Source organism: Pinus tabuliformis, chromosome 4_1, assembly GCF_031772625.1.
Source record: "Pinus tabuliformis cultivar Carrire ecotype Pingquan chromosome 4_1, CPIR1, whole genome shotgun sequence".
NCBI classification, from domain to species: domain Eukaryota; kingdom Viridiplantae; phylum Streptophyta; class Pinopsida; order Pinales; family Pinaceae; genus Pinus; species Pinus tabuliformis.
In genome coordinates, this window is record NC_142303.1 from 668,346,691 (window position 1) to 668,366,896 (window position 20,206).

General features: G+C 34.4%; 1 protein-coding gene across 2 annotated transcripts in view; it reads right to left on the minus strand.

Moving 5' to 3' along the window:
* Positions 1 to 13,681: 13,681 nt before the first annotated feature.
* Positions 13,682 to 20,206, minus strand: part of ERV1 (Erv1/Alr family protein) — a 240,133-nt gene continuing 233,608 nt past the window's right edge. For both annotated transcript variants that reach the window (XM_089423484.1, XM_089423483.1), the window contains 2 exons: positions 14,242 to 14,319; positions 13,682 to 14,141 (listed from right to left, as the gene is read on the minus strand). In XM_089423484.1, coding sequence (XP_089279610.1) covers positions 14,030 to 14,141; positions 14,242 to 14,319 — 190 coding nt within the window. In that variant the 3' untranslated portion in view covers positions 13,682 to 14,029. The remainder of the gene's footprint in view (positions 14,142 to 14,241; positions 14,320 to 20,206) is intronic.

The following is a 20,206-nucleotide window of genomic DNA, read 5'->3' on the forward strand; positions in this document are numbered from 1 at the left end:
AAACCCTTTACCCCCTATTATATGCTCAATATATTATGTCATTTTTTCCGTCAATATATATCCACCAATATGAACACACATGATATGGTATTTCTCCCCCAGTGAAGCCTCGGTGCCCAACTTATGACATGCAAAGCAATTGACTTTGCTCATATCCTTTTTCTTTCCACCCATTTACTTAGCCCCACCTTTAGGACCTTTCTTAGACCTTTTATTTCCCTCTGCTAAAAGAGCCACATTTTCCTCATCACCCCCCTGCTACTGACTTAGAATAAGCTCCTCCTGCACGAAATCATCCCAAAATCTCTCCCAATTGAGCATGTTCTCCCTAGCGATAATCCCACACATAAAGTTATCCCATGGTTTAGAAAAACCATTCAATGTTTTCATAACCAAATCTGATTCCACCACCTTCTCACCAACAACACTCAAGTCATCATGCACCTTTGACACTATAGTAAGGTATGATGTAATTGTATCAATTTTAGTCATCTCGGTGTTTCTTAACTTCTCTTTCAACACCATCTTTCTGTTTTAGTTTAAAATCTACTATAACTTGCATAAAGAATTCCACACCTCATATGCATGTTTCTTACCTGTAACATGAGGAATCACATGGTATTTAATGGCATCAAGGATAATCCTTTTGGATTTAACATTCTTTTTGTTATATTCGGCCAAAAAGTGTTACTTCTTTAGGAATCATGACAGTCTTGTCAACTATGTCACATAACTCAAATTCCTCCAGAATCAATACTATCCTCTCTTTCCATGAGCTAAAATTCCCTTCCCCTCCAATATATCCTCAAACCTCAAACTTGTAGCTATATGACCTACTCAACTAATAATAAGGTCTAATCCTCTTTCTAATGAATAACTTGCAACTCTCTTGCAAACCCAAAAAATTTCGACCTTTCCTTGAGAACCAAGAAAAATTTAGATATATTCTTGAGAACCCATAGAAAATTAGACCTTTCCTTGAGAAAATAGAAAAATAATCCCTTTTCGTGAAAACCCAGAAAGATATCAATATTTTCTCGAAAAACCAAAATGATCTCAACCTTTTCTTGAAACCTAGAAAGATATCAATCTTTTCTAGAAAACCTACAAAGATCTCAACCTTTTCTGGAAAACACAAAAAGATATTAGCCTTTTCTAGATTGGTTTTCCCTTTCAATATCAATGCTATGATACCATGTAAACATTTTGTTGACCCAATATAATGGTTTTCAATTTCAAGAAGTTTCCACATTTTTCTTGTTTGTTAGAGTTTAATACTTATTTATAAAGACATAAATTGAACTTATAAAAAAAGACATTGAATCATTTACTTCAAATACTGAGTGAAAATTAGGAAAGCAAACCCATAAAGATAACAAAAGTATTTTTGGGCAATGCACTTGGAAAAACTTGAAGGTAAAACCAGTAGAGAGATTAAAAATTTGTTTACAACAATAATTTCCAACATTAAATAATATGTACTAAAACCATGCCGAAACACCACATCTAAAATTATGCCAAACTTCCTTGAAATATGTGCTCAATTTCCTATGCAACTTGTATGGCCTATATGGTTTGAAACAACAACAATAAATGCCTCGATTTGTGTACCAAATTTTCTGTACTAGTTTTATGATTTTGTGCCTCAAAATTTGTGCAAACAATGCCTTTATTTTTGTGCAGATTAACAACTATATGACCTCAAAGTATGTGCAAATAGTGCCTCAATTTCTATGCAGATTAACAACTATATGACCTACAATCAATGTTGGAAATTTTTTTTGGTTTGTGTGGCGCCACCAAATTTCCTTAGTAAATGTGTCCTCTTGCTACGCCTTCTTCCTCTTTCTTTAACTCTTCTTTGTTTCTCTCTCTCCTCAATAAATGACTAATAATAATGGTGCCTCCTCCCTAGAATCTCCTTTTATGTCTCATTATTATGAATTTACTCTAAACCTATATCTAATGGCTCAAATTAAATCCTAAACCAATAGGATCTATGGTTATGATATAATATCTCATTATGACAACTTAATTCACATGTCAATTTATTCATTAATGATGCAAAAAAGTTACTTTCACTTTATAACAAATAATATTTAATGTTATAGAGATCACTTTTGGACATTTTACCACATGCTAGACATCAAGCCAATGTGGAAGACACTTGTCTGAGCTAAAATATCAACAATTATGTGTCTTTGATTTACATGCAAGTTGCCAGCAATAGTACTTAACCCAATATCTCAAGGAGCTAAGGAGATGAGATTGTACCTTTTGGCCATACTATACAATTCTTAGGTATTGGGGAGTGAAGTCCCCAAGTGATGTTCTTAGTGTACTATAGAAACAAGTCTATTGATTTATTTATGTCAAGTTAGTTCCAAGTGTTCTAAGGGGATTCCAATATACTCAAGGCTACTTGGAAGACAAATCCATATACATGTGATCTTTGATGCAATACTTTTTGAAGGAGTGCCCACATAGGTTATAAGGGTGTCCAACCAAGTGACAGTAATGCTTGTACTTTTTGTGTGTAGTATTTCTACAACCACATGTTTTCCCATTGAATGATAAATATTGATGTTATATAAACATATCAAAACTCGTCTCTAGACTAGAAAAAAATTTTAATGCATGTTTGTCTTGGCTTTGCAAGGAACTATGAGACCACTTATAATGTATTTAACCAACAAAAAATAAATAAGATGAACAAAAAAGAAAATACAAGAGAAAATGAAATGGAATATGAATAATATACGATTGTTGATAGTTCTAAAAGAGTGTTCACAAGCCTCTTCAAGAGGGCAACCTCCTTAAGCAGATCCCCAATACAATAACCACTTGAAAAATCATACCATAACTTTCTAACACTATAAATAACTTCTTAAAAGAAAATCCCCTAACTACTTGTGGTCCCATATTTAATGGATACTAACTACCTAATGGGCTTGATTTAACCTATAAAGACCCCCTTTACATTAAGTAACTACCCACTAACTATCAATCAAGCCTTATTCGGATAAAATGGATTCATAAATTGAATTGCTAGTGACTAAGAACCCAAAGTAAGGAGGTTAGGGTAGGATCCTTACAACCAATGACCACTTTCTCACCAATGTGGTGCTAACATTAATCAAAGATGATGTGTTGATACTTTGTGCATATGCCTAATAGCTCCAAAACTAACAATCAAGCCCTATGAAGGGAAGAACCAATAGGTAAAGTGCACATATAAATGTACACAATGAGAAACTCCATTAGTATCATTAAGAAGCCACTTGCTGCAACCTATTGCTTTTGCAATTTTTTGAAGAAGAGAAATGTAGATTTAAAGGTGTCATTCTTTATGATAGAAATTGTTGTTACACTATGAGTCCCCAAAAAAATCACAAAGTTTGAGACCACATAAATATGAGTTATGAACCTTATATTTGATGAGGTGTTTCCATGATCCATTGATGAGTTGTCAATAAGATATAGATCTAGAATGATACAATTGATGTATTATAAATTTAGATCTTGAAATCAATATAATATGTTAAGACTATGGATTAAGGCATTTTTCGTTGTTTTCCTATCTTTTCATGTTTTCTCTAATTAACAACATGGTATCAAACCCTCTTTGAGAGCTCTAATAATGTTCCATGGAAGGTTTGATGTGTGAGCTCAAATAACAGTGTTGGAGAGAGAAATATGGATTAAAGAGATCTAGCAAAGAAAATCAAAAGAAAAGATGAGCATCTCAATTTTTTTCTATAATATCTAAAGAGGAAAATTATTTTGTAGATTTAGTAGATTTGGTTCATAGATTCATTTAAGGTACATCTATCCATAGAATTAGTGATAATGGATGTGAAATAAATGGATGATCTACTATTGCTATGATAAATAAACTAAAATTTTCTCCCAAGTATGTCCATAATAGATTTTCTCAAGGTGTTGTCAAGGTCCTAACTCAAATTCAACAATGAAAAATATTTTAGATTGTTTATGGGTTTTATGACTAATTTAATTAGCCCAAAATTGTCATCATTGTATGAAATTTCTAAACATATAACAACATAAGTACAATATAGTTTTGTGGAGGATAGATTCTCATAAAATTGGTTTGGAATTTAATTTCCAAAGAGAAATTGTGGAATCTATTGATTTTCTCACAGGGATAGAACCTTTGAAATTGCTACAACGCAATGCTTAATTTGTCATTGAACCCATCAAATTTGATCCTAAATTAGCCAATGGTCATATGAGTGCAAAGGCTAAACGCATTGAATTTCCACACAATGGCATCACCAGATTGTATTCAATAATGATCTCAAGGTTGGTGCTAATAGAAGAATCTAAGGAGTGATTTAGAGTGGAATTTTGTAAAGAAGGTAAAAGGTTTTATGCCTAAAATAGTTTATAATAATGAGTAAAAGTAACAAGAATGTTTTTGGTTTATGAGAGGTATTTCACCTTAATTATATAGTGTTTTTCCTTAGATAATTATTGTGAAGGTGAACTTTTGTGAAAACAAAGATTGGGTTGCCAAAGCTTTTTGTAAAGTTTTGGATGGTTATGGCTAAAAATGAGTGTGCTTTGCATTCTCATTGGTAAAGAGAATGAGTTGATTGTATCACCATATCATTTGAAGAAATTGTTGTGTGTTAAGAGCTAGGTGTATCAAGTATTGAATAAAATGATCATTCTTTTGATGATGATTTTGTCTTAGGGGGTCTAGGGTACTTTGCACTTGTGTGATGGTGGATGAATATTTATGCTTGATGGTGTATTGACTTTAGTATTTCACAATATTATGTATTTGGGTAAACAAAATAAAAGACAACACACATGCACTCATGAAGGATAGTGGCGGATTGCAATTGAAAATTAAAGGCATAGCACAAATTGTAAATACATGAAGAGAAAAATTCATTTCATTCATAAGTTGAATTGCAATTATTAAAGGGCACACATTACTCAATCATTGAATTGTATTGTGAAAATTGTCCCACCTAAAATTGAATAAGAGGGTCGAGTGAGTCATCAAAGTCTATCATTGTAATCACATTTAAGGGTGCGTAATTGGTCATAGTTGACACCCTAAGCTCACATAAGATTGAGTGTGAGACACAAGCATAAAAATCAAGTGATTTTCACAAGTGAGCGTGAGTAAATTGGGTAAAGCATAAACGTGTTTACAAAACATATCTAAAAAGATAAAGGATTTTCAAGAGTACAACCATGAATTGCAAAATCAAATTAAGGCACTTGAGTGGAACATACATAATAAACAAAACATAATTGATTAGACGGGTTAGAAAATGATCTTAAAAGTGAATTAGATATAAAATATCAATTGAGTGAAGCATTTCAAATAAAATTAAGAGAAAATTAAGATCAAATTGATGACATGCTTGACACAACATCTATAGCTAAGGTCATTATAATTTTAGGCATGGAATTTTTCATACAAAAAATGCAATTTGTGATACATATGAACTCATCCAGAAGGTTGATGTAAGTTGTGACACAGAGGAGCTACTAGAGAAGATTGATGCAACATATGATATAGAGGATCTTATCCAAAAGTTTGATGCAACATGTGAAACAGATGAAATATTGCAAAAGGTTGATGCAACTTGTGACACACAAGACATAATATAGGTTATTGATGCTCATTGTGATGTAGAAAACTTGATGGATATGGAATCATGCAATGAATTAACGAAAAAACCCATGGTTGAAGATAACTCACAAGAAGTAGGAAGGAATGTCAATAACAACAACACAAAAAGAGAATTTGAAGAAGCAAAATAACAACATTAAGAGATTTCCAAGATGTTTTTTAGACCTTGGGAAGAGTTATTATTCAATAAAAATCGACATGGCTTGGGATATAACAAAGGAAGCAACTTGCATGTTATAGATTACACCAAACCAATTCAATTTGTGAGTGCCGGATTTCTTGAAGGTTTTTAGAATATTGACAACAAATGCTGGCATTGTCAAAGAGTTTGTCAAATGTAGTTAGTGTTTTTTTTTTATCTCCATCCTTGTCTTCATTGTAGGAAGGCAACACCTATCAGAAAATTGTCAAAAGAAGTAGATTAAGAAGACAATTCATTATGGATAGATAAATTCTTGGAGATGGAATCTACAAGTAAAGAAGTTGCATAAATATTATTGCCTAATCAAGAAAAAGGTAAAACCACCAAAAAATGAAGAAATGGAAAAAGAAAAAAGCTATCAATAGATATTCCAGATGATTTTGGGCTTTCTATATGTTCTATGAAGTCAAAGATGGTGCTCTCCACAACTCAAGGGGGTGAGCACAATGATTAAAAAAAAAAAACCTCCTAGGAGGGAAGTAACATGATGAGGTGAAGATGGTTAGTTGTAAACCATAAATCACCACATTATTCAAATCAAATTGATTAGTGATAATCCAAAACAACCACATTTTTCAAGTGAAGATGGTTAGTAGTAAACCAAAAACCACTACATTATTCAATTCAAATTGGTTAGTGGTCATCCAAAACCACCACATTTTTCGAGTCAAAAAGGTTAGTGGTAAATCATAAACCACTAGTATCAATCGAAGATGGTTATTGGTCAAACATGAAAAACACCAAATGAAGTAAAGATGGCTAGTGGTCAAACAACAAAACCACCACATAAAGAATCCAAAGCTCCAACTTAGATCCTTTCAGAATGAACTATTAAAAACTTCTCACATTGCACCTGATGAGGAGAATATCATATATGAGGCTTCAAAATTTAAAGTCTAATTAGTCAACCAAACTTCAATCAACATTTGGGAATTCCATCATAGCAATTGGTCTCCTCTAAAACAAATCAACAACTATTTCAGTTATTCATTTATAATGTTTAGACAACAACTATTCACTTCTAGACATTGGCAGTGTTTCGAGCATATCTTCATTGAAACTCAATTCAATGGTTTCACAATGATAATGGAAAACGTTACTGGTATAATTATTCAAACTTTGTGAAGAGGGGGAAAGGGGGGAGGATGTTAAATGTTAAGTCCCTAGAAAATAACAAAAGTCCCAGAAAACATAGATATGAGTTGTAAACCTTATATTTGATGAGGTGTTGTCATGATCCATTGATGAGTTGATAGTGATATCTAGATCTAGCATGACCTAGTTGATGTACTATAGATTAAGATTCTGAGATCAATACAATATCTTAAGAGAACAACTTGAGGCCTTTTTTGCCATTTTCTTGTATTGTCTTTCTTGCTCTAATTACTTGAGTCTCTTCTTTATGGAGAACTTTGAGTTTCCCCTCTAACTTGCTTGGGATTATCCTTAGAATGTGTTAAGGTAACCTTTGAATGGTATTGATCTTAGGGGTTTTTTCTTCCATATTATTCAATGTGACTTGATGTTCGATAAGAGTAGAGAAAACCTCAAAGAGAGTACGAATTTTAATTATTTATAAACACAAGAATATAATGGTAAATGGTATAAACACTAGAGAGAAATTATTAAGAAAAATAACTCACATATTTTACATATGATTTTGTTCCCCCCTATGTAATGATGTCATCCTTTAGGCTATTAAAGCTCACAATATTCTCCTCAATGTTATTAAATTCACCCATTTTGAGATTCGAAAACTTAGTTTTGAGGTTAGTGACATGAGTTTATTCATTGCTCCAAAGATTATCATTAAGGTAGACCAAATTTAATTCACACTTTTGTTGTCCATGTGATGAATCAAAGATGGCTCAACATATATTATTATTAGCCCCATCCTTGTTCAAAATTATGAGGTCAATGTTGGCATCAATGTTAAGGGGAATGAATTTCTCTAGACACATCCTCAAATCCTTGCTCATAAAAAAACAATCAATTGATATTCACAAATATTATAATTAATCCATTTAGTTAGGAAAATATACACTTCACATCCATCAGGTTCAACGAAAACATGAAGAAAAAGCCGCCATTTAAAGAAAAAGAAGTCCTCAAAGATTCTCCTTGAGAGACCCAAGAGAAAGAGAAGTACCATTGGTTATGAAAAGAAATCCACAATTTGCTACCTCTTGTTGTGAAATGAGGTAAAAGTACACGAGCCTTGAAGGAGAGTTGAACTTAACCTTAAGAAAAACCATAAAAAGAAGATCATCTAAAAAAACCCTAGTTCTACAGTTGCAAAGAAGCCTTATGTAGTGTCACTAGCCAAAAATCTTTTAGATTGACAATTGAATTGAGTGAGTTGGATTCCCACCCACTGTAATACAATGTTGACATTCACAAGAGATGGTGATAGAATCAAATAGAGAGAAGACACCCAAATTTTCCACCAAAGAGAAAATAACTAGCACTAGGATAATGCAACACTTAAAGAGATGTTAGATCTAAGACTTTTGTGATCCATAATGTAGAATATATGTCTTTCGGATTAATCACATAATCAGTATTTGGTTGACATTTCGAACCAACTAATATGGCCCATCCTTAGGACAAGGTGAAGAATCAATCGATCTCAAGGAATAAATAGTATGGATGCATCATTGCCCAAAACTACCCAAAACTAGTTGTTGAAAACTAGTCGTTGGTAAATTAGTTAAATTAGTTAATAAGGTAAATAAAGTATATAAAAATAATAAAATATATTTGGTTAAAAACTAGATGTTAGGAAAAAATAAATAGAAATTTTTAATAATTTATATTTATTTTTTCCTAACAGCTAGTTTTTAACCAAATATATTTGATTATTTTTATATATTTTACTTACCTTATTAACTAATTCAACTAATTTACCAACGACTAGTTTTCAACAACTAATTATGGGCAGTTATGCATCCATACTATTTATTCCTTGAGATAGATTGATTCTTCACCTTGTCCTGAGGATGGACCACATTAGTTGGTTCGAAACGTCGATCAAATACTGATTACGTGATTAATCCAAAAGACATCTATTCTACTTTAAGAGATATCACACATGACTAATGCAATCTTATAGAGATAACAACCTAAGAAAACAAGCATAATAGAGTGCAATAGTTAATAAGAACCCTCAAGTAGGTCACCTTTATTAGAAGAATGAATGAACCATTTGAATGAGAAATATAATGAGAGTGAGTTGGATTCACCTTGACAATTGAATTGAGTGAGTTGGATTCCCACCCACTGTAATACAATGTTGACATTCACAAGAGATGGTGATAGAATCAAATAGAGAGAAGACACACCCAAATTTTCCAACAAAGAGAAAATAACTAGCACTAGGGTAATGCAACACTTTAAGAGATGTTAGATCTAAGACTTTTGTGATCCGTAATGTAGAATATATGTCTTTCAGATTAATCACATAATCAGTATTTGGTCGACGTTTCGAACCAACTAATGTGGTCCATCCTTAGGACAACGTGGAGAATCAATCGATCTCAAGGAATAAATGGTATGGATGCATAATTGCCCAGAATTAGTTGTTGAAAACTAGTCGTTGGTAAACTAGTTAAATTAGTTAATAAGGTAGGTAAAATATATAAAAATAATAAAATATATTTGGTTAAAAACTAGCTGTTAGGAAAAAATAAATATAAATTATTAAAAATATATATATATATTTTTAATAATTTATATATATTTTTTCCTAACAGCTAGTTTTTAACCAAATATATTTTATTATTTTTATATATTTTACCTACCTTATTAACTAATTTAACTAGTTTACCAACGACTAGTTTTCAACAACTAATTCTGGGCAATTATGCATCCATAACATTTATTCCTTGAGATCGATTGATTCTTCACTTTTTCCTAAGGATGGACCACATTAGTTGGTTTTAAACGTCGACCAAATATTGAGTACGTGATTAATCTAAAAGACATCTATTCTACGTTAAGAGATATCACACACAACTAATGCAATCTTACAGAGATAACAACCTAAGAAAATAAGCATAATAGAGTGCAATAGTTAATAAGAACCCTCAAGTAGGTCACCTTTAATAGAAGAATGAATGAACCATTTGAATGAGAAATATAATGAGAGAGAGTATAAAACTCAAAAGGAGGGCACTTTTTGCAATAGGTTTTGAGCCTACATGTACAAGGTCAATCTTAGTTAAGCCTACAAATATAATAATGATATAATATAAGCTCAATTGTGGCAAAAAATGAAGATTACACCCTTATTTTCAACATTCATAATCTCAATGTTATGATTTATCCTTGCTCTTAAAAGCATTCCTATCTAACATATCCATTAATGTGCTATTATTAATTTAGTTTTGACATTATTATTAGTAGTAGTAATATTATCACTTAGCTTTGTCGGTTATCACATTGCATTACATGTTTTTGTTACAATAAGATTTTTAGTTTCAGGGTTTTTTCTAGATTTTGAATTCTTTAAATGTTGACTCTTCTTATTACTCTCTTTTCTCTCAAGCATACTTGTATTTATTATCCTTGAAACTATGCTCTTTCTCTTGACATTTTGGTCCTAGTGATGAGTTTGGTTTGAGACTCGAAACATCAACTATAAAAATGAACATTGTGGATCAAACTCCAATGTAGCATTCTGACAAAGCATTCTTAGCCATGCTCTAGTTGTGATCAACAAATATTGGCCCCCCTTTGTTATTGTTCCATTGATCTGGTAATGGCTAATGGGATGCCATCAATATAATAGTGACCAACATGTCCCCTAAATTCAATATATGTGAACATGGTAAGTTTGCATGGTGTAACAAAGAGCTCTCTCACTAATGTTGCGATTTAGTTCATTCTTTCTCATGTCAACCACTAATAAATATAGCATGTTCCTAGACTGAGCATTAGGAGATTTGCTATAGAAATCATATCCCAAATTATATATTTTCCTAGAACTTGAGAAAAATATATTAATATGTAGAATAAGTCCTTAATAAGATGTGTTACATCTCATCAATGCATGGGAGTGAAATTCCCATGTTATATTTTGTATTCCATGTGATATTTACATGGTTCTAAGAAAATGCCTATTTGAATGCCTTTAATTATCTAATGCATTAGTTGTTTATGTTTGATTTTCTTCTTTCATAACCAGTGAAGGATTATAGTGCATCATAAGAAGATACGTTGACATATATGTTTTGATCTTATTTGCAAATTACAAAAGAAAAAATTATTTTCACGGTCATTAAAAGTGTATGTTGCATCCCTAAGGATAGAGGGGGACTAGGGATCATTAAGGACCACACATAGTGATATGATTTATGCTAAATTGATAATAATAAATACCTAGAAGGATTGAAGGCTTGGAAAATCATAAGGAATTATATATCTTTAAGGAGACCATATAGTAAAATGACTTGGAAATGCCTCCTCATGCAATGGTTGTTAAATGCTTTGCATCTAGTTGAATATTTGGGAGCCTAAGAGTTGTTAAGCCTTGGATTTATGGAAAGGGGGGAATTCATATTCAACCTCTTATTTAATGAAGCCTCCCTCTAGTGAAACTCCCAATATCTCAAAAATTGGTGTTCCCATAGTGAACAACCATGGTCTTCATTGTTAAGGATTTTGAAAAGGGACACAAACAATTTTGGACATTTTTTCTGCAAAACAAAGAATTGGAACCCTAGAAAAATTAGAAAATTTTAATAGCTACAATCTAGTTCCAAATGTTTTGTTGTTTAAGTGGGGGAAGAAACCCAACACATTTATGAAAGCACTAGTTAGCCAAAATTATGTTAATCCCATCTCCATATTCAAGCCAAATGACCCATACAAAGTGTTAAGTAAGCAGAGTTCCACTAATATTATATTTAATAAAACTTAAAGGCTCAAATCAAAACTATCAATTGTGACTCTTTAGAATTAAATCTATTTGGAAAGAAACCCTTCAACAAAAGAAAGTAGTGTTTTCTTAGTCATTCATACATGGAGAGCCAATGCATAATTTGTTAAGGTGTTGCTTCTCCTATCTATGCCTTCAATGGAAAGGCATAGTCATTCAAACAACTTTTATAACCATCTTTCCCTAATCCCTTTCACTTGGAACTCTACTTTCATCCAAGACAAATAGCTTTGGAACAATTCTTATCATTTAATGCATATATAAACCATACTTTGTCTAATAGACAAAAAATAAATAAATAAATATCTAAGAATTCAGTCAGACTAACAAAGTGGATGTGGTCACCAACTTGTGCTTGCAAATTTAACTTCAAGTCATTAAGGTCATGATGGATTTGACCACCTTCACTAGCTCATGGAATATTAAAGGGGCATGAAGTGACAACTTAGTCCATGCGTAACCTCACCATACCCCTCTCAAGTATGTTCACAACATGCTTCTTGAGTGTCACAACAACCACATCAATATCAAGCAAATTGATCCCATAGAGAAAGAAGATACAATTTGACCACAAGATAGAAGAATTCAGTTCCAATAACTGCAAAAAATGATAAGTTTCCTCATACTCCCTTGCTATATTATAATGTGAACACCCATAGCAAGACATGAAAGCAAGATGGAGCCCCTACTATCAAATAAATCTACCAATAATGTTGGTGGGCCCAAAAAAGGTAAAGATTTTCCACCACCCTTGGTGTTGACAATGCATAGTGCTTAATTTCATGAATTGTTTGGTATTTTTAATTAAAATGTTAAATGCTTAATGGAGTGGTAATTAAGTGTATGTATTGTAACCATGAGACTTTATATTTTGGATTTTAATACATTTGTTTAACAATAACATTGATTTCATTTATATAATTAAGGCATTAATTAAAAATCCAAATTGGTAAGTTATTTGCATTCATTTATATAATTAAGGCATTAATTAAAAATCCAAATTGGTAAGTTATTTGCAAATGCACCAATTTTTATTGCAGGGTGATAACCCACCTACCACGTTTTTCTTTTGCAACTTGCTTTGTATATAATGTTTGACTAATATAAATAAATAAATAAAAATAAAATTATTTTTTTTCCTCGAAAGATCCGGTATAAAGTTGCAGATAGCATGGCCCTATCTAAGCTATGGGTTTGGTTTCCCAACCGGCATTGTATATTTCTCTAAAAAATTATTTACTCATGATGAACTCCAAAGGTGAAATATGAAAATTTTAGTCAAATAAGGCATTTGAAGATTGCTCGTCATAGTGGCTTGATTCAAAAACCAAGACTCGTCCTTGGATCTCAAATAAGGCATGTGAATATTGCCTGTCATGATCACAACCCAACTTTTGGTACTTCGTGAACAAGTGGCTTGATTCACAAACCAAGGCTCGTCCTTGAAGATTTCTTCTTGATCCCTTTTACCAATAAGAGTTGCCCCATAGTAGGGCCAACTACACCATTTTTTTTTTCTTTCTGATTTTCCAAACATATTTACCCACTTTTAACATATTTTCTGTTTAGTAAGAGTGTTAAAAGTGCCGATGAAGTATAAGCAGGGCCCCACTTCCCGTACGTTCTGAGCCTCTAATAAAATTACTTTGCATTCAAATGCACCAATTTTTTAGCACCGTCAAAACCGGAAGAACATTCCACCATGAAACATTAGTTCAAGAACTCTTGTTCAGAACTTAGTACTATTAGCTACATGAGAACTCATCACGTGTTTTCAAGGGTTGAGCAAGGCCATTACTGTTTTAATACAAAATTACAAATTTGATTTCAAATCGAAATATGTAAATAACTATTTTACAATATAATATTAGAAAAGCAATCGGTCATATAATATCATTAACATGATAACCAGCTCATTTCATGATCATTGAATGTTTAGACTTCAAAAAATAATTGTTGTTCCATATGCGAAGGATAGGCATACCATATTTTACAAATGTTTAAATCTTCTAAATTAAAAGAAACCAACTTCTAACTAACAACCTATTTTAATTCACAATGCAAAATTACTCTTTACATTGGGATATATGAAACACATTTTATTTGGAATGAGTCGTTCTTATTCTGAAAAGCTACTTTGTAGAATGCTTAACATGTTTAACATCTTTCAATACTGATGTAAAGGATATCATCTAACGGCGTACAAGATCATAGGCTATCTAACATGAGAATGCCTTCTCCCTTGCAAATCACAAGCTCCCTCATCGCATTCCAGTGCACCCCATCTTGCATCAACTCGTTGACAAGGAAATTTGGGTTTACCCAAGCTATACGAAGTGAGCAAACGATTAGTATAAATTGCATAAAGAGTCTTCTTCTAATCCCCAAAAGGACACATTTATCATATATTCAAATCAGAAAGCATACCTTCGATTAACAATATTATGCACCTGGCACATCCATTGTGCTAGTTCTGCCCCGGAATCTACTTGGACAGGATTTACTCTGCAGATAATAAAACAGACGTTATTATAGTAATCAACTTATGCATTCTTTGTATCCCTCCGTTGTTAAAAGGTACCTTAAACTTTGAATACAACCTTTCATAGAATTTGTATTATATTTTAATACAAAAGAATGTCAATGTTCTTTATAATGCATAAACTAAAGAGAATTTCAATCGATGTCTTTGGAAATGCTTACATCTGTATTCTTGATAATGACTTCAAAAGCATATTTCGATAATTTCAAAATGGAAGTATTAACGTGAAATGAAGTCTTAATCAATGTTGCACTAATCGTTATCGGAATAATTTCGGCGCGGAGAAAAATCGGGAAAAAATCGTAACATACAAAAATATTCTTTTTTTTTACAATTTTTTTAATATCTAAACCATCTACAACATAAAATAAATACATTGACACATAAATATGATAAAAGAACTAATATATAAAATGTTTAATATCATTTCTAGTGCTACATCACACATAATAGTGAATCATGCCTGAATAGTAAGTTCTGACTCCTAAGTCCCAACTCAACCTCAAAATATCAACAAAAAATATAATAATGTATCTCATGAGTCATAATGTCATATACAATGAAATGAACAAAATAACTAAAGTCTAATACTATTGACTTCCTCTACCCCTCTTGCGAAAAAATGTCATAGCTTTCTCTTTCCCTCTAGATGTAGACGCTGGTGGAGTTGGCACTAGACTCTGTTATGCTTTAGAAGTTGAAGAACTAGGAGTAGGAGCTACAGGAAGTAGACCACGTCCTCTATTGGTGGCAGAGGTAGCCCAAGCAGGTGGTGTCACCTCCTCCTTCTGTTGCTCCGCCTCTTTCTCCTCCTCCTCCCCCTCCACTACATCCTGCACTAACCAATCATCAGCGAACTCCATGAGAGGCCTCTCGACCTCAACCCTCCATGCAGCAGTGGTGTCAATCTCATCCAATGAGATGGCCTCCATATCAGGTGTCCTCTCAAGTTGCCTCACCCACAATCGAAGACTGTAGTAGACGTAGACCATGTCATTAAGTCGTTGGGACTCCAATCTGTACAAAGATCATGAAATAATAATTATATAAAAACTAATGTTTAATGAATTCAAAAAATTATTTGGAAATTTGCAATATTTTAAATTTTTAAGTGTTAACCTGTTGCGCTTCTTGTCGTGTATTTTTTCAAATACACTCCAGTTGCGCTCGCATCCTGAGGAGCGACATGTTTGGCAAGGATTCGAATGGCAAGCTTTTGCAGAAAGGGTACCCTAGCACCATACATTCTCCACCATGCATCTACAACAAAATTACAAATAAAATTTTAAATAAACATAAGAAAAAAATGGAATTTGAAGAAACAATGAAATTTGAAACAAACTAAAAAATACCTAGCATTTCAATCATCTTATCAGTGACAACGATGTCAACGCCAAATGTGCCACTTGCCATCCTATATGTCTCAATTTCTTTAGAGATTTTTGTACGTTCTGCTGGAGATCGCATCATCTTCTGGACACAGGTTAAGAATCCATCCATGATCTCAGCATCAAATACGAACCCACATGCGTAAGAAAATGTTGAGTTCAAGTAGATCCCTGCAGCATGAATGGGACAATGGAGTGTGTTGTTCCATCATTTATCAATCACTCCCCATAGGACGAGTTGTCTCTGAAACCCCTCATCTCCCTTATCATCATAGTAGGCCCGAATGGATTCTTTCGCCCTGTCCATGGCCTCATACAAATAGCCCATTGCGGGCTTCTCACCATCAACTAATCGAAGAACCTTTACCAAAGGTTCAGTAACGACGCACACCTCCTGCACTCCCGCCCAAAAGTCTTCCTGGTATGAAACTAGTCTGCATGTGGCCTCTCCCTCTGGTTTGCGGCTCATTGTCAAAGCATGCCACTCCTCTGAAAAAAACATTCTCTTCACATCCCACATAGAATTCAAGAGGGATTGAAGAAATATGAAACTGGTGGGAAATCGTGTAATGGCAGGGCACACCAACTCTTTGTTGTTGGTGAATTTTCTCATCAAGCTAAGCACAGATGTATGATTATATATAAATTTTGTAATGCTTTTGGATGACTCAAAAATATCTTTGACAAAGAAAATTTTCCTTATGTCCTCTAACATCAAATCAATACAATGTGCAGCACAAGGTGTCCAAAATAAAGTAGGATGTCTGTCCATAAGCATCCTGCCAGCAGCAACATAATTTGCAGCATTGTCTGTTATGACTTGGACAACATTTTCTGCACCCACCTCCAAAATAAACATATCTAGCAAATCACATAAAGTTCTTGCATCTTTGATTTATGCAGATGCATCAACAGTTTTTATAAACAGAGTCCCCTTGGGACAACTAACCAAGAAGTTTATAAGGTTTCTCCCCTTTTGGTCAGTCCAACCATCTGACATCATAGTGCATCCTGTTTGTGCCTATGATTCCCTAAAATCCTCCAATCTTTTAGTGCAGTCAAGCTTTTCATTTTGAAGAATCCGGCCTCTAATGTTATGATAAGAAGGGATTTTGTACCCTGGGCCAACAATTGCAATAGCATCAACAGCAGGCTAGAAAAATGGATTATTTCTTGCAATTACATCAAAGAGGATGAAAAATCCCACCAAAAAGTCAAAACTAGTCAATGCTGCGTTTTCCTGAACTGAAGCTGCAAAACTGGCAAATTTTCCCAACGCGTAGCGCGCCATTTTTCAACGCGTAGCACGCCTTGCCCAACGCGTAGCGCCCCTCTGACGCGTAGCGCACGTGCAAAATAACACTGAGAAAAGCTCCCTGACGCGTAGCGCACCCCTGACGCGTAGCGCGCCCCTCCTGACACGTAGCGCGACTTTCAGATGTTTTTTGAAGGCCTTCCCGGTGTCCAAATTGGGCGCAGGATAGCTCGTTGGAAAGGTCTCTGAGTCTACTTTCCAACCCAAATGGAATTTTTCAATTTGGAGTTCATTTACCCTGTCAAAAATCAAATCTCCCAAGACTGGTCAAAATGTGCCAAATGAGGCTACCTCAAGGCAGAGTGTTGTTGCCGTCAACTTTTGAATGCCTTTCTCAACCCCAGATTGAGCTCATGATAGCTCATTGGAAAGCTCTTTGTGTCTAGTTATCATTTGACTCATCAAGAAAGTCATTTGGCTAACCAAGCTAGGAGAAAACTTGATTTTACCAAGGTCACTTCAGAGGTGCCTTCAATTCTCCTGAGGCAACGATATTTTTCACATTTCTCTAAAACCATGACACCTGTGTAAAAAGTGAAGGAGGTTTTTCTTCTTTGGCATGTTCTGGACATAAACCTCTCTCAGTTTTCCCAAATTCATCTTTGATTGCTCAGAAACATCATTTGAGTGAAACTTATCCCGATGTGTGGAACAAGGGATTTTGTCGAAATGAAACGAAATGAAGGGGATAAGGGGCTTCTAAATTCTTGGGGAAATTTTGGGGAGTAGGGAGGGGTGTTAGGAAGCAGGGGAAAGTGGAATCTCAGAGATCGAGCGAGGGGAAGGGGTCCAAAAGGACAAAACACACGCCTAGCCTAGAAAATTGCCAAGTTGTGGCAAGAAACTAGGGTTTGTGGAAAAATGAAGAATTTGGGGAATCTCAGTGATGGAAAGTGTTTTATAAGGTACTTTAAGGATAGGGGAAGGTGTATGAACATCAGGATATAAGTTTTGACGATGATTTGACCGTCCAAGAGAAATTAGCTTTCAAAACCCTAGGAGAAGGAAATGACCTTGCCTAGGTGCAACTGAAGCATGAACAAGATGTAAAATGACTCATTAGACACTGACTTGATGAGGACAACCCTATGAATGATGATAGACTCAGCTGAATGATGACATGGACCAACATTTGGACAAATTTAGAAGGAGTGAAAGCAAACCCTAGACCTAATGCCTAGTGACCAAATTTTGCTTGAAGACTCTTTGAAATGACAAAATTTGACCTTGACACTCTAAAACCACTTTGTAAGAGCATATTTGATCACTGGAGGAAGGCTGGAAAGACTGACACTAACACAATCAGAATTAGGTTGAAGTGTTTTAATTTCATTAGTTTAAATAGTTTGTTAATTAAGATGATTAGAAATATTAATGAACAGTCTCCTGTAAGGGAGCTTTGATATTTCTTACACTTGTCACAATGTCTTTAGATTTCATTTTGATTAAATGACTAAATAGGTGTTGGAGATCCCAATGAAAGACCTCCTGTAAGGGAGCTATGGCATTTCTTCACCTAGCAGTTTAGTTTGTTTCTAAGTCCATATATATTGGATGATCCTCGAAGTTTACTTACCCGGATTGATAGTAAATGAAACTCTGATTTGCATCTGCATTTTAGACTCAACAAATGGAATCATGTTAATTAAGGACTTGCACCCATAAGCCAGCATATGGAGTAACAAAAGCTTTTGGTGCAGACAATCCCTAAACCTTCTATGTCTCACAATGTGTTGAAGTTTATCGGCGGATAGGTACTTCTGCATAGGCTAAGTGTCAAACATCCAGGAGTTGTCCCAATTCTCACTTAGGAATCTTACGTAGTTAACTTCAATTAGTTAAGTTGTTTTTTATAATTTTCTAAAGGAAAGCATGTTAATTAAAGTCAGTTAATTAATGTTGTCTATTAAGCTAGGAAAGTCCAAGGAAATGTAAGTTAATTAGATTAATGACTTAGACTTAATTTCAACCACTGGACTTGTTACCCGCCATTTTGTGGGTGATATCCCTATGCGAAATATTTTCTCCAAGATGGTCCTCAACCAGTAGCTAGCAACCCCTTGTAGCCACCAACTAGCTCGTTGTGTCATTTTTCTACCACCTAAGTCATCCATGTGGTCCCTCACCCATCTGTCATGATCATATGTTTGAAGGCGAGCCTCCCGAACCTAAATTTATGTCATTTGGTAATTGAGTATTGTAATTTGCTTATCATGGATGCTTCTGGGCATGGATTAATGGGGGGATTCGGCAAAAAGAGTGGGCTAGGTCTATGCTCTTGTCTCCTAGACCTCCTTTTGATGTTAACCTTGGAATTTAGTCTCGTGGGATATCTTTTACTGACCTTTGGGCTTTAGGGATGGTATTACATCGGAAACCCTGATTTTGGTTGTGTGGTCTTGCTCCCTCATCCACATATATCACTCCCCTTCTGCTCATTATAACCCCATTCATCATTTCTCCCACCTGGGTCCACATTCTTCCATTGGGTCCACATAAGGTTAGCTTTCCCCCTCCCCTTGCCCACACCTTGGGTCGAGCATGGAATGATGCCCCAGAAGTTGATGCAGCTGAAAAGAAAGGTAAAAGCATAATTGGCCACATTCAACAGGAAAATGTACCACAAAATGCAAAAAAATAGTCAGGACAAACACATTTAGCACGTGGGCAAAAGCTGATATATGAGCTCTACCCCATTATCATGACCATCACTTTGGTTCCTATAGGTTCTAGATGAGTCTCCTTTATCATTCAAGAACACATGACTGTCCCAACCTCTGGTGGTCAATGAACCACCCTACCTTAAATGGGGTATCCATTGGTATACCTTACACATCATGCTCTTATCCCTCGAGCCTTGAGCAATTAATCAAAGAAAAATTATAAAAGGCAAAAGGCATATATAGAAGGGTGGAAAAATCAAAGCTGGAGCACCTCATGCACCATAATTGCTCCCTCCTATACATTATATACCCAAGAGTGGGCTTCACTTTTACTAGCTACCCTTGTACTCCAACATGTGGCCCAGGGATGCCCCTTTCACTCCCTATTCCATTCATCTCTTTATCAAATGCCACCACCCATTGAAGGATGTACCTTGGACAAACTATCCCCTTTAAAGATAGAAACCACCTAATTCGGTACTTG